The sequence below is a fragment of the Rhinolophus sinicus genome, linkage group LG02, assembly GCF_036562045.2.
Source record: "Rhinolophus sinicus isolate RSC01 linkage group LG02, ASM3656204v1, whole genome shotgun sequence".
Lineage (NCBI taxonomy): Eukaryota > Metazoa > Chordata > Mammalia > Chiroptera > Rhinolophidae > Rhinolophus > Rhinolophus sinicus.
Genome location: NC_133752.1, coordinates 44,129,728 through 44,153,183, shown reverse-complemented (window position 1 = coordinate 44,153,183; position 23,456 = coordinate 44,129,728). Strand labels below are relative to the sequence as shown.

The window sequence follows — 23,456 nt, the reverse complement described above, 5'->3', positions numbered from 1 at the left end:
CTTGAAGTTAGAATCTTCAACTTTGATAATCACTGACATTTACTTTGGGAAACTATCATGCTCTTCTTTTTGGCTGCAGGAAATAGTTCTTGGGTTAATGTCTAGGTGACAACCATTCTCCCTCTCTGGAAACTGCCCTTGATACAGAAAAGGGGTCTTCATCAGACATGGTTGTGCTATAGGCACCACCTTGTCTGCCGCAGTTGATTGGGTCAGAGGTAGACACTTCATTTAAGCGTAGCCATCACATAATCCCAGGAATTTAGGAAATTGACCTGAGAGACACACAGGCTGGGAGCTTTCAGTAGTTGAATTTTATTAATGGCAGTGTCCCCGAGGCCTGTGAACTCCAGTAGCTGAAACCTGTTGTGATACCTACTTCACCTGAAAGTCAGTTGTTCTGCTCTAGCTAAGTAAGCTTCTGTGAGATGGGCCAGTTTCTTGCTCAAAGCATGCTTATTTGTTTAATCCAGTGCCAGTTGGTGTCTGTTACTTGCAACCCAATGAAACTCAATTGACATATGAAGTCTATTTCTATTATGCATATACATTGGTTTTCACATTGTAAACATTAGTATCATTTTACATTTCTCCTGCCTATTAACAAATAAACGTATGGCAAATATTTTTCTCTGGAAACTTGTACTCAAATTAGAATGTTCGCATTAACCACAATTAAACAAAATTTCAAGGATATCCATTCTGAAAAAAAAAAATCTACATTTAATATTGTAGTGTACTGAAATAATTTGTTGCCAGAGTATGCCCTTAATCTAACTATATAGAAGGTATTCATTTCAGTCAAAATCCAAATAATTTAAATAAATTTAGTTATTATATATTTGGGAAAACTGTATTCTTAGAAAGCTCATTTTTACTCTTCAATGCACCACATTAATTTTTGGTAATTCAATGTTCTAATGACAACAGTGTAAAAGAGTTGTTAAAAGACACAGTGTAATAAAAATCAGCTCAGCATTTTAAATATTGTGATATGTATAACAAAGAGCTTTTTAACAACATAGATTCTTTAATATTCATAATGTTTATTTAAATGTACACCCTCTTGCTATTTTACACATAAGGAGTAATAGCAGCTTCCAAAGCAAACCTCGTAATATCAAAATAGCATTTCCCGGGGGTGGCTGGTTAGCTCAGTTGATTAGAGCATGGTGTTAATAACACCAAGGTTGCTGGTTCATTTCCCGCATGGGCCACTGTGAGCTGCACCCTCCTCAAAAAAAAGCGTTTTCCAAATGAGGAATCAAGTAAGTGATCCCCTATCTCATTTACTACACACACAAAAAGCCACTTATCAAAAAATTCATTTTGTTTTTGGTGGATAAAGTAGCAGCTGCTTTTGGTTTTTCTGTCCTTTGCTCCCTTAAGAGATTGTCAGCTTTTCCCCATCTTGAAACAGATCTTCCCAAATGCATATATTCAGTCTCATGCTCATCATGGGTAGGTACTCCATAAATATTGTTGAATGAAAACTTACCTCTCTGGGAGGCTAATGAAGAACAGATGCAGGCAAAAACAAGACAGTGTGGCAAGGGGAGAGCACAGAAGCTAAAAAAAGCATTAGTGTGAGCAGAGGGAATAAAAGAGAAATACCAGTTGTCATCTTAAATGGAGTCTTTGGGTATAAGTGAACAGCTGATAAAGTAGGTAGGAAGAAAAAGGATGACCTGCCGTCTATTTTCTCTCTTTCGGTTACAGCTGTGCTTGTTGTAGAACTAAAATGTGTTTCTGATTCATTCATAAAGAAGATAAATCCTATAGGCCTCTGTAACATAAGAAGCAGTTACTCAGAATATTTGAGCCTTAGGAAGTATAACAATATAGATCCACTATTGCTCAAGTTTAATTAGTACAGTGATTTTCTTTGGTTTTGTTTGTTTTGATATTGATTTAGAATGGATTAAACTTCAAGTCCTGGTAATCCTACAGATAAAAATATAGCTCTTGGCTATACTTAACACACTTTACACAATTTCACTAATGACTATTTCCTGGACCTTACTGGTAAAACGTTCTTTTGTTTTTTTCCCTGTCTTTTACTATTCTGATCTCTATTTTTTTTTTTTTTTTTTTTCAGTATAGCTGGTGACTAGCTAGGGAGGAAGTAATAAGTATCCTGAAACAACAGAGACAGGCATTTGTTTTTTCAAAGGTAATTTGCCCAGATGATTAAAGAATATGTGGCGATAGGGCTTGACTCAAAGGAAACACCAAGATAAAGCCATTTGAAACAACGTGGATGGATCTTGAGATTATCATGCTAAGCTAAATAAGTCAGACAAAAGTGAAGAACCATATGACTTCACTCATATGTGAGATATAAAACAAAGCAACAGCAAGACAAACAAACAAAAACTCATAGACACAGACAACAGTTTAGTAGTTACTGGAGGATAAGAGGTGAGGGCAGTGGTACAAGATGGTAAAGAGGGTCATGTATATGTTGATGCAAGGTGGATTGACTTTGGGTGGTGAACACAATGCAATATATAGACGATGTATTATAGAATGTTACACCTGAAACCCATATAATTTTATTAACAAATGTCACCCCAATAAATTTAATAAAAAAATAAGAAGACTATGTGGAGAATTACTCATCTAATTGGGATCCCCCAATCACCTTCCCTAGTTGTGCAAAACTATAGTAATTGCTCTGGAGAATAGTATGACTTAAAGGCACAGTCACTGTTTTACTCACTAAAAATTAATGATTCGAATTGAATTATAAAATTTTCACTTATTATGTATCACTGAATGTCTGGTCAGGAAGTGCAGTCTTAAATCACCATATCCCCAAGTAGTTTTTCTTAAAATATTAGAGCTGGAGCTAAGCAGTGCTGCTAAAATGTTTCCCTTCATAGGTGACTTTTTGAAGCTGTATCACACACTCTTGGAGATGAACAATGTTCATTAAAATGTTAATGGCTCTGAAAAATACGGTAGTAGACAAGTTTAATTTATCCATTAAATACTTTTATATTTATTTAACTCCCTAGGAACTACTGTTTTATGGAATAAATTTCACAAAAATAAGGTTTTAATTAGTAATTCTGAGACGCATCTAGAAATTACACGTTATTCTTTAATTAACCTCTTCTGAGTCACATCCATTTTAAAAGTGGTGAAAACAATAAATATTGTTAGCCAGAAAAAGTCATATAGACATATGGATATTAAATTTTCCATAAAGTTCAAAAATTTGCATGTTATTTAAGAGCAATACTTAAAATCCACCACCAGCACTATGTCAAAGAAACATGAACCTTTTGGTTCACTCACAAATTAAGCTTCCTTTTTGGTGCTGCTACCATGGAGCACATTCACCTGTGGTAACTTAAGTTTTGTAAAGTTTTACTCTTGTCTTTGACTTAATGTAATGTGTGCTTATGCCTTTACTGTGACCCTTTAGAACCACCTGCAAGTGGAAAGATAAATAGCCATTATCAGAGAACCAAGAACAAGAAAGCAAAGGTTGATTTTCCCTTCTTGTATGTATTCTAAAATACAGAATTTAGAATACAAAATTTTAAATGCATTTCGTTAGTGAATAAAGCTCAAAGACGTATTAGAATTTCCTTACTGTATATTACTGATATTCAGAAGCATAATATTGAGTCAGTTCAACAGTCTGCAAAACATTTCTGTGCTCTGCTATAGCCAAAAGCACAAAATAGATACTGTATTTGGTTGAAGTTCAGTTTATTTCAAATATATGTCTAAGGATGGAGTATGTATAGTTTTTCTATTTTCCTTTTTTCTCCATGTAAGATGGGATGGCGTAAGTAAACAAATAGATTTTGCTTTCCAATTCAATTTAAATTACTCTGTGTATTCACTAAATCAAAAGGCTTTTTAGAAATTATCAAATTCTCTCCAACATAATGTATAGGAAGGTATTTCTTCACTTGCAATAAAGTTGGAATCTTTATTTGAAACATTTTCCTCTGGTTTCTTTTTGCCTTTTTCTTTTCTAATATTCACCATCGTAATGGAAGAAGAATTACTAACTTTTCAGCCCAAATGGATATGTTTATTTGGACTGCATATTTACTTGAATAGTATCTATATCATTTTAATTTTGTTACACCTTACTCTTAAATGTTTGACTTTTTTTGTAACAATGAAGATGAGGAAATGGAAATGAAAAGCTACTCAATACTAAGAGTAATTTAATGATAGTGGAGTTAACTTAATCTTTACCACTAAGTATATATAAATGTCATTATTTCCAATTTACATCTAATTTTCAGAGAGACTAAGATATTTACTAGGGTCACATTGCTGGGATGTGGTAGAGGGAATGTTTGAACCCAGGCCTTCTGATTTTAAAACTACTTAATGGTTTTATTTTTTAAAAACAAATTTCAAATAGCTAGCAGGACAAGTTTGGGCATGAGTTTGCTGAAATAAGAATTTGTCTTTAGAGAAATGTATTCCTGAAATTAATAGCATAGGAACTGTTGAATTGGTTTGCACAGTGATGGGGATATGTTTCGTTATTTTTTTTCTTGTGGTGTCTAACTCTTACATTTTTCCCCATGCCTGTTGTCTCTCCTCTAGGATCCAGGTTTATGACATGTCATGTATAAAAACACTCATATCTTTTAGTGCATTACACACACACACAACTGTGTATCTTTTCTAAAGTATGTTCATTTCCTAACCTCAATTGTGAAAGGCCTTAAGTGGCTGCCCTAGTTTAAAATCTTGTCTCTTGTATATTTTCTGAGTTCACACCCACTGCTTCCCCATCTGTTACAATTTCAGATTAGTAAAACCTTCTTAAAATATGTGGGAAATGGCAACTATACTCCCAAAAAAGTGCTGTCTTTTTTCAAACTGATGTTATCCTGAAATGACTGAGGTTTTTGCTTTTCCTAAAGAACAGCACTCACCTCTCCTTTTTCAATGATCTAGAGCAGGGGTGTCCAAACTTTTATCAACGTTTTTTACCAAGGGCCATATGTGGTAAAACACACAAACAGCCGGGCCACTCAATTGAGGTGAAGTATGTATTGCCTCACCTGGTTTATTTAAGTAAACTAAATATATTTTTGGAATTTGCTGCTGGCCAATAAAAAATGGATTGCTGGCCGCAGTTGGCCAGTGGGCCACAGTTTGGACACCCCTGATCTAGAGTCTCTCTCTTCTCTCTCTTTTTTTATCATTATTAGTTTCAAATGATCAATGATCTAGAGTCTCTATTTAAAGGAGTAAGACAACATGGTCATGGTTTAAGACCAGCTAAATGACGTTTCAAAAGTAAATGTCATTCTACTTGACAGTAGGCACTTGAAAGATTATCTATACTATATTTATAAGACATTAGTTGTACACTTGAATGATGTAAGTTTTAGTCATGTTTTCATATATGGCTAGTATACAAAGGGGTTTGTTTCCATCTCAATCTTAATATAATATAGCTGGTAGAAGACATTTTATGTTTAGGGATAACACATCTAATAGCTTGCTTTAATCATTCAGATATTTACTCTGAAGAAGATTCTACCTGAAACTGTACTCTGAGGGCCCAAAATGTGTTCAATAAGGAAATTGCTGAAATCATATTTGTGTGGGTATATGGGTCATTTTTTAACTTAAATATTCTTTTTTTTTTTTTTTTTTTTTTGTGCTTAGAATTTAGACATGGAATTTTATGTCTATTTTCTGGTATACTCATATATAAATTTGTTGTACTTTTTTTTGGAGTACTTAAAAAATGATAAATTTTTCCTCACAAGGAATGAGGAAGATGTGGGAGTTAAGAGCGAGTACAGTGGTTCAAAGAAGCAGGCATCAGTGAATCCCGAATCTTGTATAGAATTAAGACTAGGGAGCATTATGTGCTTCCAGTATATATTGGATTTTAGTGTCAATATTTTTTATCCCTTCTAGAGACATATACTAGAATATTGCCATGAGCCAGGGTGGAATTCACCTAATAGTTTTTGCAGTATTCAAGTATTATTGGTTGAAAGTTTGTTTCAATTCTATCCAAAATGTCAACACTGTGCAATCTTGGGTTTTTGCTTTTTATAAATTGAAGGCATCGGACAGTTATAAAGATAGGTCGTTTTCTGACCCTTAGCCAATCTACAGCTTATGGTCACACGGGGGCAGGTTTGCTTTTCCACTGGGAAGGGCTGATGGAGGAGGAAAGGTAGAGTCAGTCTTCTGGGAGAGCCCTCAGCATTGTTTGCTAGACACTGAGGTAGAGAACTGCCGAGACTGATTTTTTCCCTCCATCTGTGTTAGATCCTAAATCTTGACCTGGTCTCACTACTACATTTTTTTGTACCTTTTAACAATTTAGACTCTTTTGAACTCTTCTCGCTTTGCTGTCTCTTGGGGAATCTCACTATAGCAATCTCACTCACAACTCCTATCTGAACTTAACAAGATGAAGGCATACACCAAAAAGAAAACTAACTAGATAACCACAAGTTACAAAAATTCAGTCAAGATTCTACTGAGGAATTTGAGCTTTTCCAAATATGCGCTTTGAGGATTTTCAGAAAACAACACAATGCCGATCTGTCTGCTTCCTGGAATTCATTTGTTAGTGGGCATTGATTTTTCCCTGAAAGAAAACACAGCGAAGAGGGAATAAAGCATGCATTGTATCTAAGAGATTGTGAGGCCCAAATACATAGTAAAATAACATTTTTCATATTTCTCCTCACCTTGGCATATATGAATCTTTTGGTTCTTAAATTCTCAACACAGTCCTTAAAAATTTTAAAGTACTCACAGTTTCAAGAGCATGGTAAGATTATTTTGCCAAATGCAAAATAATCAAGTCAGGGCTAGCCTTGAGTCAAGTTAACCTTGAGTCTTGGCTAACATTTTGGGTTATCTAGTTGAAATGGTGATAAGGCATTTTAAGTAGAGCTTATTGTTAATCTCTTCAGAACCCTGGTCTTTTTGTATGTGGCCTGACCTTATTCTTGCCAATTCACCACAGGTTCCAGAATCCTGCTTACTGAAGCCCTGGCTAGGGTGTGGTTGTGCTGCTGCTGGCTGTCAGACTTTCCTGATAAAGCCTGGAGGAATAATACCTCCTGCTGGTTCCTATATCCTTACAGCTGCATTTCACCCACAGGCTTCTGGCTACTTCTTGATAGACCTTTAGTGTGCCATCATTTGCTGGATGCTTTTTCCTCTGTTGCCTATGTATCTAAACATTTTCCCAGTATTTTCTTCTTCCCAGGGATGGATACATTTCAAAATGTGTTTGCTCTCAACATTTCCTATACTGCAGGTATGTCAGCCTTCTGTACCTGAATGCTGTGAGATACCTTCACAATTTGTACAGATCTTTTCACTTGGCCTTTTCCTTAAGGAAAATTATTATTATTATTATTTTTAAACTCTGTCACTGGGTAGGCAGCAATTGGGACTTGGGCTCATTGTTTCTAGAAGCCTAGGAAAAAAGGACAAACTCAAACATCTGTCCCTGTCTAGTCTGGCTCTAATGTAGGCTTGCATTAACGGGAAAGACTGTGTAGTTTGTCTGGTCATTCATACAGGATGGCCTGGGACTTTCGTTATTTCTTCTTCTGGAAAAATCCTGGTTATGAATATGTCTTGATTATATAGGGAGTTATGATTTAGAAGGGTTCCACTTGACTGCGTTGCTTTTTTTTAAGTTTCAGGTGTACGAAGCAATGTAATAGACATTTACACCCCTTACAAATTGATAACCCCGGGCCCCAGTCTATTACCCCTTTGACATTATATATAGCTGTTACAATTCCATTGACTCTATTTCCTATTCTGGTTTTAAAAGAGCTGGTTGATGATAAGTTTCTACCAGACATAAAAATAGGAAAAATTAGAATGGCTCTTCTGCCCCTCAGCAAAATGATAATAATAATAATAATAACAATAATAGTAATAATAACAATGAAAAATCAAAAACATGAACAGTAGCAAAATATTCTTGCAGACATTGAAAACTATATAATCTTTGGGTTTCCCATTCAGATTTGGCTACCAAAAAACTTAGATATAAATGCAGGGTTTAAATGTATTATACACACATATTCTCAGTAGACTTATTTCATCACTCTCTATAAATCACTTCACACACACACACACACACACAATCCACTTTATTTTACAATCCAGTGTGATTTTGGTTTGTTTATTTGTTTGGTGGTTTGCTTGTTTGTTTTATCATAAATCAGGTCTGAATTTTTTGGATGTAAGTTGGATATAAATAAAAAATGCATTTGGAAGTCAGAAGCATTATACAGACGTTTAGTGTTAAAGGTTAAAACATCAGCACCCTCGTATTGAATGATTCCACAATTAAGCATGCAAGATTGCAAGACTGGTCTGTCTGAAGCTTTTGATGAGTGTATGGGGGACTAGAGATGAAGAGGATTGTCAGTAAAGAAACTGCTCGATGAATTCAAGTCAGTTACAAACTGTCAAGATGAGTTACCATCTATAAAAAGGTGCTATTATGTGGAAATCACTGTTATTCTAGAAAGAACTACTTTTAACAAACTGTTTCTAGTACATCCAGGAATTGTTGGCATGAAAACGATGACTAAAAGCTATGTCAAATGGCCTGGAACGAGGTCTGATAGGGAAAAACTGACAGAGTGTACTATTTGAATGTCTGTTCTCACTATGGACAGTGACAAAATAACCAGATCACTACTCCTTAATATTAATTAGCGTAGCTGCTCCTAGCTATGCCTTCGAGTTGTGCTAGGTTCCTTTTCAGAATGGCACCATGTATACACCAGTATTTCGTCTCCAAAGATTGCTGTGATAATCGACGCTCAGTATCAGTTACTAACAATATATTGATTTACAGTTGCTTTACATCAGGTGTCATTTTTGGTTTAAACGAGATTAAGAAAATTGTGGAAAGGGTCTGTCTCTTAGCTTCACTCTTTTCCCTATCATTCTCAAGCAAACAGCCTAGCTAAAAGCTTGGTACAAGTTGCTAAGGGTGCCCATAGCGGATTGTCAGGGAAATTTGCCAAGAAGACTTGCCAGGTTTCTCATCTTCAACAGCAGGACTCAGTCCTGCTGAATTACAAATGCTTGGCAGCCTCTCACGATTTGCCCTGACTATTTCTATAGAGCTTTAGGCAAGGCGTTGTATGACAGATAATATGGTTTAGATGCTCATCTCTCTGGATTTAGGCTTTGGTTACTTTTAACACAGAGTTGATCTTTGTTAGGAAATAAAGTACTGAATAATACTTTTCTGCTACTCTAGGCTGTTTCAAACAGACCAGAAGGTAAAAGGACAAATGTGCACTGTCCTGCTGATTGGTTTTCAGTGCACACTGCACAGGATGATCTGACAGAGCAGAACCATGGCAAGTGTTTTACCAGCTCATTGCTCTTTTGGGGGGTGGGCGGGGGCAATGATTCCTAGGGATGCACCAAAGACATAAAGGGAAAAGAAACAGAACTTTTCCTGGAACTATTGTAATTGTCAGTATTTCTGTTGCTTTGAATGTAAACCAGAAGTTGTCATGCAAAATATTTCCTTCTTTTCAGTCAAAATGAGATTTTCCAAATGGCAGGAGTATGGGTGAAGACAGTGGAAAATGGATGAGATTTGGGAAATGGATGAAATTTGGGAAATGAATGGAGATTCAAGTGGCTTTTTTCCCCCCTTGTGGTTGATAATAATCTGTTTTAGATCAGTGAATTTTACGTATATATGCTTGTCCTTTTTTTCCCCTACTGACCAGAACCAGATTCAGTGAATATATGAATATAGAAATAGAAATATCAAAGATATCTCCTTGGATGTGAAGATCGGTGACTTGATGAGTATAGCTGAGTCTAATGATAGATGTGTTCCATAAAGATAGTGTTCATGGAATTGTGCATATTTACCTCTTAGTAAATTATGCTTTTACAATACTTTTTGGTGTTAGGTGATATTATACTAATATCCATACTGGTTATTAAACCATTAAAATGTTCCCATAGCTATTAATAAATAGCCTTTTCTCAAGTCTCCAAAGTGTCTCTACCATCATCCTGATCTTGATTACAATTCTCTCTCTCTCTCTCTCTCTCCCCCTGCATACGTGCGTGCGCGCGCACACACACACACACACACACACACATATAATTTTTGATATATAATTGATGTATAACATATGTATAACATATTAGTTTCAGGTGTGTGACATAACAAATTGATATTTGTATATGTAGCAAAATAATTACCATAATAATTCTGGTTAACATCCATTATGACACATAGTTAAAAATTGTTTTTTCTTATAAGAACATTTGAGATCTACTCTTTAGCAACTTTCGAATATATAATACAGTATTGTTAACTATAATCACCATGCTGTACATTATATCCCCATGACTTATTCATTTTATAAATGGAAGTTTGTACATTTTGATCCCCTTCACCCATTTCTAGCACCCCGACTCCCTGCCTCTGGCAACCACCTATCTATGTTATGTATCTCTGAGTTTCATTGTTTTTCTTGATTCCACATATAAGTGATAATTTGTCTTTCTCTGTCTGACTTATTTCACTTAGTATAATGCTCTCAAGGTCTATCCAGGTGGTATGGCAATATATTCCTCTTTCTTATGGCTGAATAATATTCCTGTGTGTGAGTGTGTGTGTGTGTGTGTGTGTGTGTGTGTGTGTGTGTGTGTCTGTGTGTGTGTGTATCACATTTTCTTTTTCAATTTATCCATCAATGGACATTTAGGTTGTTTCCATGTCTTTGTTATTGTAAATAACACGGCAGTGAACTTGGGGGTGCACCTATCTTTTTGAGTTAGTGATTTCATTTCCTTTGATAAATACTCAGAAGTGAAATTGCTGGATCATATGGTAGTTATTTTTAATTTTTTGAGGGACCTCCATACTGTTTTCCATAGCGTGTATAATTTACATTCCTATCAACAGTGCACAAGGGTTCCTTTTTCACCACATCCTCGCCAACAGTTTTAATTTGTCTTTTTTAAAATTAAATTTATTGGGGTTAATTGGTTAATAAAATTATGTAGGTTTCAAGTATACAATTCTATGATACATGATCTATATATTGCATTGTATTTCTTGTCTTTTTGATAATAGTTATTCTAACAGGTGTGAGGTGTTATCTCATTGTGGTTTTGGTTTGCATTTCCCTGATGATTAGTGATGTTGAGCACCTTTTCATGTGCCTGTTGGCCATTTGTATGTCTTCTTTGGAAAAAATTAATATATTCAGATCAAATATATTTATTCAGATCCTTTCCACTTTTTAATCAGATTTGTTTTCTTATTGAATTATATGAGTTTTTTATATATTTTGCAAATATATAAAAATATGAGATTTGCAAATATTTTCTCCCATTTTTGTAGGTTGCTTTTTCATTTTGTTGATAGTTTCCTTTGCTCTAAAGACGTTTTTTACTTTACTGTACAAGTCTTTCTTGTTTATTTTTTCTTTTGCTGTTACCTTTGCTTTTGGTATTGGATAGCAAAAAAAGAAAAAGAAAATCATTACTAAGACCATTGCCAAGGAGTTTAATGCTTATGTTGTCTTCTAGGAATTTTATTGTTTCAGGTCTTACATTCAAGTCTTTAACCTATAATATTTTGAGTCAGTTTTTGTATATAGTTTAAGGTAGTGGTCCAGTTCCATTCTTCTGAATGTGGCTATCCAGTTTTCCCAACACCGTTTGTTTAAGAGACTATTCTTTCGCTATTGTATATTCTTGGCTCCTTTGTCATAAATTAATTGACCATATATGTGTGAGTTTATTTCTGGGCTCTTTATTCTGTTTTATTGATCTATGTCTTTTTTAAAATGCTAATACCATGCTGTTTTGATTACTATAGTTTTGTAGTACAGTTTGAAATCAGGGAGTATGATGCTCCAGCTTTGCTCTTCTTTTTCAAGGGTGTTTTGGATATTATTACTATTTTATATTGAGAAAATATAAAGGAATATTTTGAAACATTTTAGTATTTGTTATTTCTTATTTATTTTTACAAATACAGTATGCTCTATGACTACTATTACTACTACTATTGTTGCGGAAGAGTGACGAGGACCGAGAGACCCAAGCGGCTTACAGAGATCAGGGAGAACCCAGCTTTATTACGCCAGCGGGCTCAGTGGGATTGTTCCCAGAGAACTGAGCACTAACTGGGGTCAGGCGCTTTGTTTTATATGTTTAGGCCTCCGGGTTGTGGGGGAAATCTGGATGGGAGATCCGTCTCTAGCAGCTATGATCTATCAACTTTGTTTTGACAGGGAGGCCTCTAACTATGGTGCCCGAGGGAGACATTTCTGATAAGGTATGGGAGGAGGAGGGAGACAGAGCTCTGAGCCAGAGGGCCTGCAGGAGACAGCTCCCATAAGGAGGGAGGAGGAGGGGGATTGAACTCTTAGGGGGACCTGCAGGAAAAACCATCCCAACACTATCATTACTAGTACTACTACTACTAACATCATTGATCCTTTCCTATGGGCCAGGCATAGTCCTAAGTATTCTATTTATGTTAACTCATTTAATATATACAAAATTGCTGTGAGGTATTTTACAGACAAGGAAACAGACACACTGTGAAACAGGTCAACTTGCTCAAAGTGAAAAAGGTAGTAAGTGACTTGCTGGGAGTCAAACTTAGATAGTGAGTTTTAGAATCCTGGATCCTCACTGCTACTGCTGCCAGCCTGATTAAGCAAGCATCTCTGACTATTGTAGGTAAAGAGTATTGTATTCTCTTTTAAGATAAACATATAGACTTGTTACTTTATTTGTTTAGATTTGACTTACTGGAGCCTAGCTTAGCTTTGACATTTGCAGATCCCAGTTAGCTTGCATCTCACTGCAAGTTATAAAGCAACCTGGCATTTAGTTTACCTACAAACGGCAGTTATGAAGCCCTAGAGGAACCTAATTAAAATACAGCACATTTCCAAGGCACCGTATCTTGCTGTGTTGCCATAGAAACAGTGGGAATTTCTGGTCACTGACCTTTAAGGGACTCTGGGATGTATTTTCATAAGGTTCATAAGAGAAGCTATTCCAGTACATTAACCTGTGGCTGCAGGATGAACTTTGGAATGTCCTTTGCAATCCTACCTGACTTTAGAAGTATGTTATATCAGAAAAACTTACTAGAGACTCTTTGAAGGAATTTTTAAAAACTGCTTCCAATATACCATCTGTGCTATTGGATTTTTACAAAATCAAAGATACTAGTGTAGCAGAAAAAACATTAAAGGAAATCTCAGATAAATAACAGATATAAAAACTAAAATCATATTTTGAAGTACTTTGTCTTGTATGTATTCTATTGCATTTGGATTCTTCAATTCTAGGTTTACTCAAAGGATAAAATAGAGCATTACTACATCCAAAAATATACCTAGAAAAATCCAAGCTTATTATAAAATGTTAAAGTATTAATATTATTTAAAAATACAAATTCTTCATTCGTGGCCTTTCTGGTTTATGATTTATAAATTTGGTAATTACATTACTAAGTATAAGTGAAAATCATAAACTTTATATATATGTAAATTTATTGTATATATACACATATACATATATATATATATATATATATATATATATATATATATATATATCACTTATACCAGACATAGACATCTGTAGAAAAATAGAAACATACTAATAAATATATGTAGAAAACTGAGGCTACTACCTCATTCCATAGACTTCTAAAGGGTTCTTTTACATAGTTGTGTCCTCACTCTGCAAGACAATGTCACCTAGGTGCTGAGAGTACATACTGTGCCCCTATATTGATTGGGATTCCACACTGGCAGGAAGATTTTGAGAAAGATCCAACTTGGAATGCCAGACCACACAACGGATTCTTGTGCTGCCAGCTGTATACCAGAGCCCACCCTGGCCTGCTTTTCTAAAGCCCTCATAGAGTCATATGAGACTGAGTAACTCAGACTTGGGTGAATGATGTCTGCAAAAGAAACCTATGATCAGACTAACCCTCAGGCCACTTCTCAGGTGACATCTGAGCCGTAGATGTGAGACAAGCTTCCTAAAAAGCCTTGTGTGACTTACACAACTTTTTGCTTACTTGCTTGGCACAAAATAACCACTACTGGTGTATATCTTCCCATGGTGTTTTCTGTGCCCATATTAGTACCAGAATGCTTTTTGTACAAAGATTTTAAAAATTTCCATGTTGTTTTCCTAATTAGGAGAACACATAAATGGAACAATGGAACAAGAGACATACCAGTTCTGTCCATGTTGAGACTACACAGGCAGCTAGCTTAACATTGGTAGTAGTTTCTTTCCAATTATGTTAAAAAGAGGTTTCTATGGTGACCATGATTACTTATTATCATTACACGCATTCCTCTTTCATTCCTCACCAATGTCTAATGTACATTAAATAACTCACCATTACATATAATCTACCTAGTACTTCTAGAATATTCTTTCATAAAATTATACTTTCTACTAGTGATTTTTTTTCTCCATTTCCCAACCCCTCCCCTTTGGCAACCATCAGGTTGTTCTCTATATCTGTGGGTCTATTTCTGTTTTATTTATCCATTATTTTTTTTTTTTATTTTAGATTCCACGTATAAGTGAGATCATATGATATTTGTTTTTCTCTGTCTCACTTATTTCACTTAGCCTAACACTCTCTAGGTCCATCCATGTTGTTGCAAATGACAGGATTTAATTCTTTTTTATGTTTGAGTAATATTTCATTGTATATATGTACCCTATCTTCTTTATTAAGATACTTAATAAATGGATGGACACTTAGCTTGCTTCTGTATCTTGGCTGTTACTAGTAATGCTGCAATGAACATAGGGGTGCAGATATCTTTTCAAGCTGGTGCTTTTTTTTTCTGCGGATACCCAGAAGTGGAGTTACCATATTGTATGGCAACTCTATTTTAAATTTTTTGAGAAATCTCCATGTTTTCCATAGTGGCTACACCTATTTACAATCACAACAGTGTATGAGGATTCCCTTTTCTCCACATTCTCACTAACACTTGTTATTTGTTAATTTATTGATGATAGCCATTCTGACGGGTGTGAGATAGTATGTCATTGTCATTTTGATTTGCATTTCCCTGCTGATTAGTGATATTGAGCATCTTTCCATATGTCTATTGGCCATCTGTATGTCCTCTTTGGAGAAATGTCTATTCAGGTCATCTGCCCATTTTTCAATTGGATGTTTGTTTTTGGTGTTAAGTTGTATGAGTGTTTTATATATTTTGGATATTAACCCTTTATCGGATGTATTATTTGCAAATATCTTCTCCCATTCAGGTTGTGTTTTCACTTTTTCAGTAGTTTCTTTTGCTGTGCAAAATCTTTTTAGTTTGATGTAGTCTTCATTTGTTTATTTTGTTTCTCTTGCTCAGAGATATATCCAAAAATATATTGCTAAGTGTGATGTTAAAGTTTACTGCCTATGTTTTCTTCTAGAAGGCTTATTGTTTCATATCTTAAATTTAAGTTTATAATTCATTTTGAGATTATTTTCGTATGGGGTTTAAGAAAATGGTCTATTTTTTTTTTCTTTCTTTTTTTGCATATATCTGTCCAGTTTTGTCAACACCACTTATTGAAGAATCTGCCTTTACCTCATTGCATATATCCTTGCCTCCATTGTTGTAGACTATTGACCATATAAGCGAGGATTTATTTCTGGGCTCTCTATTCTATTCCATTGATCTAACTACTTTTAAAAGTGTCTGTGCCATTTTTCTCCTGAATAAGTAAAATGATAAACCAAAAAAGAAAAAAAAAATCAGTTTATTTATATGGGGTTTTCACTGTCACGTTTACTGTCAGCACCCAGGAGTTAATGGATCTTTTTAAACAGAAAAATCTTTCCTAAAGAAGCATACTGGATTTCATCAATTTAACAGAATTTAAAGGAGTCTGTGAGATTTTTATAACTCTAGAGAATTGACACTTCTTAAGGTGATTTTCTGATAGTTCCGAGAGATGCTTGAAGTTATTTCCTGGGGGTAGGGTGGGGAAGAATTTCTGATTATTGAACAACAACAACAAAAAAGAAATGCTGGGTTAGACAGAGTTAGGTTCTTTCCCTCAGAGCCTTGAGTGCGTCTCAAAACTATCTAAAGGGGATGTGGTAAAGATCACATTTTACACTCATTATACCAAGAAGTCTACATCTTTAGTATAGCCTCTTAAGGCACCAGTGCACATCAGAACATACTTTGGGTAGTGTTGCTTCAGGTAATTCCCAGAGTAAAGGGTTAATATTCCATTGTGTCTGTTTAACTTCTTTAAAATTTCTCTTCCTTTAAAGTTTCCCCTCCTTCAAACAGCTGTCAACAACTTTATATTTAATTGTGTCAGTTCTTATTTCATGTTGTTTATAAGCATGATTTTATTAAAGTGAGATGGATAAAAAAGATTTTTGTAATGAGATAACATTTTAATTTTCACCATTTATATACAAACACAAGTTAATAAAACACATCACAGGACAGTAAAATTTCATAGTTAATATGTATAGGTGCATAGTTTCATGCTCACATATTTTTAAGTATTGTATATATTAACAAATTTCACAATACATCACTATTCTTAGAATCATTAAAAGACACCTAAAAATCTTATAATATACGATAGTAAATCACACCTTTTCAACAAGAGCAACAAAAAAATAGTGAAGATTTAGAAATAAGTGATAGTCACTTAGGTGTTTTTAATTTGTTTTAATATTTTATATTTGAAGCCACAATATCCACACAGCACACAAGGACCCTGCTACCATATATTCACTTCAGTGAGACGGAAGCACTGAAATGCTGAGTGGGGCAGGTACAGATACTTCAATCACTGCTGATGGAAGACTTCAAAATACACTATTAAAAACTTTGGGAGAATGTCATGACTGGGCATGTTGGATCTGAGCATTTGTACAGGTTGGAACATCTGTTAACAGATCTCGAGAAACTTGGAGCAAAGATATTTCTTAGGCTTCAGGTTCGTAGTCTTGATATCCTTCCTAATATTAGAAAAATCAGAAAGACAACATGCAGAGTTAGTATAGGTGATCAGTAATTAAGGATTTAGGGTGAATGAGCTAGGACATGGCTCACCACCTGTAATAAAGCTTATACACATAACAGTTCTGAAACTATTCTGCTACATACAATATAATTTTATTTTTAAGTTTTGTCTTCCTGTCAAATACAAACGCGAATTATGCCGGTAGTCAGAGTTAGGGTATCTGTATTCTACTTCCAGATGTTCCATTTAACAGTCATATGACCTACTCCTGTAGGATAAATTAGCCTATCTGGCTCTCAGCTTCCTCACCTGTAAAATGTGAGAAGCAAACCAAGAGGGCTAAAATGCCTCTTCCAAAGTTACTTTCCTTAGATGGAAAGTAAGACATTTAACGGTAAGTTACATATTTTTTTCTCCTTTCATTCTCCCAATGAAAATTCCATCTTCATCCATGGCTTCAATTAGTACCTCTATTCAACTCTCCACCCGCCATACAATATATGGAATAATCCACAATAAAAATATTAATGGCTTTAACAAAAATGGTCAGATTAGTACTCTGAAAGAATGACTTTAATAATATCAGGATCTTGCTTAAAATCAAGCAAATATACCTTTAATAACATGTTGCTTTCTGAATAACATACAAATTAAAATGAAAAGGTTGTTTTAGTACTCTACAATTTGTCTTTGACCCATTGCTGCAGCTGTAACCTGTCACTATTCTCTCTGTTCCCAAAGCTTGAAGCATATTTAATTACGGTTCCTCAGATAAATCTTTATGCATCCTCAGATATACATGCTTCACTTCTGACATTCCCTTGTGCTAGAATGTCCTTTCATTTTGGCCTATGCTATTTCCCACCCCGCCTACCCAGATCAACACTGTTTCCTCTATAAAATTTCTCCTAAGTCATCTAAACAGATAATTTAAAATGTTATATTTTCTTAGCTTGTATAGTTTTGCTTCTGTGATAACTGGCATAGAAGATGGTCAATAATGTTTGTTAAAGGAATCATGACAAATAAATGAAGGAATGAATTTGTATTTGATTTTAGCAAACCTACTGGAGTATACACTCCTGTGTCCTGGTCTTATCAGTTACTCTTATTTGTATTTTATGTAGTGTTTAGCATTGTGCCATGCATAAAAATACTCTAAAATATTGGTAAAATCTAATTAGGCAAAGAAATAATTGAATCTCAATTTCTGTAAATGGGATTATTATCAGTATGCCTTTTAATGATGCAGGGAAGAATAATATATAACCTAACTACAACACACTTTAACAATTTTTAGTGAAGCGATAATACATTTTCTTTTTCTATGACAGCTTGTTTTGGTATCAGGGTAATATTGTCCTCAAAGAATCAGCTGGGGAGTGTGCCATCTTTTATTTCTGGAAGGTGATTTAATTAGTATTAATTGTATTTAATTGGTATTACTGTAATTATTCTTTAAATGCTTAGCAGAAATCACCAGTGAAGCCATCTGGTCCTGGGACTTTTTTTGTGGGTAGGTTTTAACAATAATTCATTCTCTTTGCTATAGATCTTTTCAGATCTCCTATTTTCTCTTGAGTCAGTTTCATTCATCTAAAAGTATTTTTTAATTGCCCTTGTGATATATTTTAAACTAAAGAAACTTCATTTTCAAATAAAATTCATCAAATTATACTGTTTAAAATGCTGTACTGAATTATGTCAGTTGTTGCAAACCATTTATTTATCATCTTTCTACTATATAAATTTGTGGTTACTTTTTTTACTAGGCAAACATTCCACTGGTAATGTATGGCAAATAATAATTACTTTTTTTTGGGCATTCAGTCAATTTTCTAACTTTCCATTTCAGAATGTAAGATTTCTAATAAAATAATTCCTTAATGCAAGTTGGCAGACTTTTTTTTATAAGGGGCCAGTTAGTAGATATTTTAGGGTGTGGGCCACATATGATCTCTGTTGCTACTGCTTTTTTTTTTTTTTTACAACCTTCACAAATGTAAAAACCATTTTTAGTTTGCAAGTTGTCCACATAAAACATATACTGGATTTTGCCAACTGGTTCATCTAGAGAGTAAAAAAAATATATATATATATATATATATATATATATATATATATATATATATATATATATATAAGCTTTTACCTCAGAAGGCATTTCGTAAGTCTCATTGTCAGGATCCACAGGCATATCTTCCAGAATTCCTTCCTGTGGAGCTCCTTCTTCACCCTAATATTTAAATGGAAGCAAAAAAGAATATGATGAGGTACCATTTTTCACTTTTGAACATCACAAACATTTTGAAAAAATCTTATATACATTACTGGCAGGGATCTTGTAAAAATGGCACTCCTTAATGTTACTGCTGGCATTGTAAACTATACAGGGCCTTTGAACAAACATCGTGGCAACATGTGTTGTTTATCAGCACAAGTTTTCTGCCCAAGTAATTCACTATCCAGGAAATAGTCCAAAGGTGGTTTTCACAGGGTCAGTGACAACAGTAAAACATTGTTAAATGTTCAAAAGATGAAGAAGAGTTAAAAGAAATTATCATTCAACGACTCGATATTATGAAGACATGTATTAATATGATGTGAGAATTATACAAATATATATCAAAATGAGAATGTATTCATAATAGAATGTTTAGCAGGATATAAAGTATCATATACATTGTGGACAAAACCTGTGTAGAATTGAGATGCAAAGGTAAAAAGATTGAAAGAAAACACAGCAAAATATTAAAAATGCCTTTTTTTGAGTAGTTGTGTATGTTACTTTTACTTTTTAAATAAATGTTTATGTTAGAGCCATTTATAATGTCAAAGCATACATTTAAATATATTTTTAAATGATGGCAAATAAATTTTTTCCTGAAATTTCAAGATTTAAACTATATATATATATATATATATATATACACACACACATATATATGTATATATGTATATACATATATATGTGTGTGTGTGTGTATATATATATATATATATATATATATATATATATATATTTGGAGGAGAAAAATCAAATACATGGTCAGACAATTTTCCAGGTACCTAGCCTTAGAAATAGGATACTACAATGCTCAACTAGAAGTAATCATGGTTTTATTACTATTTTTCAATAAATGCTTTGCATTTATTCCAGCAAAGTAATTATAAAAAGATAAAGTTCATTGAAAAGTTAAAGAGCAGAGAAGCACTGTGAGCCTAAATGGACTTACGTAAAGAGATCAAGTAGCCCTTCAGCCAATATACTTGTAGCTTATGTTTAAAAATATGCCTCATACAAATAATATCTCCTCATGTCTTCATCACGGAAGTGACTGACAGGAAGAAGAATGAGGAAATGGCTGACCATGAGAAAAGGTCAAACCAATGCTCGTGCTTATGTTAGCTGGGCAGAGAAGTTTAGTGATCCCCCCTCCTCTGCCCAACTCTTTTTATAAACCAAAAAATCCAACTTATATATATAAAAAATTAAATATAAACCATCCCCTAACTGTCTTACGTCTAAAGGTGGAGTAAAGATACTGTTTCCATAATGCTTCACCTAATACAAGTCAAGAATATAGGTTCTGTTGTGTGTGGTTAGACAGGAAGGCTGTAGCATCAATGAGACTTGAGTTCAAGTCCTAGCTTCCTCAGCTTCCAGATCTCTTGTGATGTTGGGCAAGCAACATATTTTCTCTAAGCATCAAACAACCATAATGATAAATCGGGGCAGCAATGCCTCTTTTAACTAGGAGGAGCCAATAATATCATTAACCCTCTATTAGTATTTAGGTAACTTTTAGTGGCTAAAAATAGGTAAATTTTGTTTCCATGCATTTTTAAACTGAGAAATAGAGATTTACTTTTCTAACCTGTTAGAAGATTTTATATAGACTGGACCAATAAATATGGTAGAACGGGCTTGTTTGTTGTTTCACTATCACTAATGAGGTACAACTAGACTGGTGAATGTTACTGGTGTGTGTGTATTTTGGTGTGTTGGTGTACAGCCTTCAAAGTTCAGCCAAGTAATGTTGGATGTTACTTGTGAATTTGTTTGGTAGATTGGTTATATATTGGGATCAAGTGAAATCCATGTTAATTTCAACTACTGATTCAGTCAGTTTGCAAGTACATAATAACTGCTTATTTTTAAAAGTATGTGCATTTCTAAGCATGCATTTACCCACTCCTTTTAAAATTGAACTTTGAATGTCAACAGTTTACAAAGTAAATATTTACCCCTTATTCTGATCTAAATACAGGTCATAAAATTGCACTCATTTATATAACCACTGTAGTTTATACTGAGAAATTATCTTAATCAAAAGTTTAAAAGAATTGTAGAACTGACTTAATTGTGGGGCCAGAGTTTGAGAAACCATAGAGGAAATTCTAATACAATACCGGGGGTGCCAAAATAATGTATGCACATGACTTGTATTCACCTTTTCTTACTGGTATATATATATCAAGTATTACAATTGCAGTACAGTTTTTTCCTTTCTTAAAATGTGTGTACATTTTTTGGCACCCTCTGTATTAAAAGAGAGATCAAATAAATGATGAGACAAAGCCACAAGAATAAAGATACATAGATAAATGGAAGGAAGAGGGGCGAAATGAAATAAGAAGGATGAACAATCCAAGACAAATTCTAAGATGTTCAGTAACTATCAACATGTCACAAGAACAGGCTAATACTTTGAGAAAACTTTACGTGCTAAAGGTATAAAACATATGTTGCTTTTACAAGTCTGACTCTGGAAAATGAGATTATTGACTTCATTAAAATAAAAATACAGTGACAAGAAAAGAATAGCCAACATCGAGGTAGACTGCTTCCTTCCAACACATCAGATCAAGAACATTTCTTTCTATGCCTTCTTCCCTCTCTTATCATGCTTTTTCTAATTCTTATACCATGAAGGCCTTTATGATTCTTTTGTTTGCCTTTTGTCTTGCTCTGGCCTGAAAGATAATGCCACTGTTCCCATATCTCAGGCTATTACAAGGGAGGGTAATCCAACCTCCAAATGACTGTTGAATTTGCCACAATTCTGGTGTTCCTACAGTTCTGTCTGTCACAGACTTCTCCCTGACTTCCAGTGCCTCAGTTTCTCTGAAACAATCTCAGCCTCCTCTCTATCGTATAAGGTTCTCTAACCCTACAGGTGCATTTCCCTGCCTCTGGTTAACAATCTCAAACTCAGGGTACTTTGCATTCAGGCTCTGTACAAAGAAAGTGGCACAAGGTAAGGATAATTAAAATAAAACCACCTGTGCAGTCTCCAGACCCTTACAATTTGCTCGCCCCCACGCCTGTCACCTTTCTAGTCCCAAGCCACAGACTCAGAAGGGAATTACAGGAGGAGTTCAGGATTCACAATTTGTCTTATGTCACAGACCCCTACTCCCCTGCCTTGAAGTGAGTGCAATCGAGGCTCTGATCAGGAACCTCCCCTTAACTCGAAGATAGTGCAGAATCTGCTGCTAAAGCAATAGCTGCTCAACAAAAATCCCTACACTCTCTGGCAGAGGTTGCTCTTAATAATAGGATCACCCTTGATCCTGTTAGCTGAAAAAGAGATGTTTGTGTTCTGCCTGACACCACTGGCTGCCTTTAAATGAACACTTCGCAGGAAGTTGAGATTCAGCTCCGTGAGGTCACAGAACAGGTCCCTTGGCTTAAGAAAGGGACTCCTTCAACAGGGTCTTTCTCAGACTTTTTGGATTCTGACTGATTTTGGTTTTGTTTTTGGGGGCAATGACTCCAAAGTGCACTCCAGACATTGGGAATGATCCTGTTTATAATAACCATAGTAGTTTCCCTCGTGTGCTCTATTTTCTCAAAGGCTTTAAATGCATGTTTGCAGCTGCTACCCACGAAGCAAATGATCTCCCTAAGAACGGCACATAGGAAAAGGTGCAAAGAGAATGACCAGGTTAAAGAACGTGAAACTGAAGTTGTGACCTGTGAATACTACACAGATTTAGCAAAAACTGCAAGAACTCCAAAATGGTAACTGGGAGTAGCACGAATACTTTAAATCTTTGATCAAATCTTTCATTTAGGCTGACAGTCTGAGCAAAAGGGGGAAGTTGTTAAAAGCAAACAAACGAAGAAACAAACAGACAAACAAACAAAAAAACCCACAAGTCACGATGCTCAAAATAAAATCAATTACACTAAGCCCCATGTCACCAAACCCAGATTTAACTTAATTACAGTTTCAGCTCTCCCAGATATGGGATCTTAAATCAGTCACACAAGAATCTCCTGATCAGCACTAGTGAGGTAATTAACTTGATAGACTCCTGCCCTCCCCTAAAGGAAAGTAACCTTTCAATAACTAACATGCTTTATTTTTTTATTTAAGTATAACTTCCTAGTTTCCACTCCC

The 23,456-nt window shown here is 34.7% G+C and overlaps 1 protein-coding gene across 9 annotated transcripts in view; it reads right to left on the bottom strand.

The window, feature by feature from the left end:
• Positions 1–16,444: 16,444 nt before the first annotated feature.
• SNCA (synuclein alpha) overlaps positions 16,445–23,456 on the bottom strand; it is a 106,593-nt gene continuing 99,581 nt past the window's right edge. For all 9 annotated transcript variants that reach the window (XM_019741167.2, XM_019741170.2, XM_019741168.2 and 6 more), the window contains exons 5-6: positions 19,199–19,282; positions 16,445–17,041 (exon numbers count right to left, since the gene is read on the bottom strand). In XM_019741167.2, the coding sequence (XP_019596726.1) occupies positions 17,009–17,041; positions 19,199–19,282 (117 nt within the window). In that variant the 3' untranslated portion in view covers positions 16,445–17,008. The remainder of the gene's footprint in view (positions 17,042–19,198; positions 19,283–23,456) is intronic.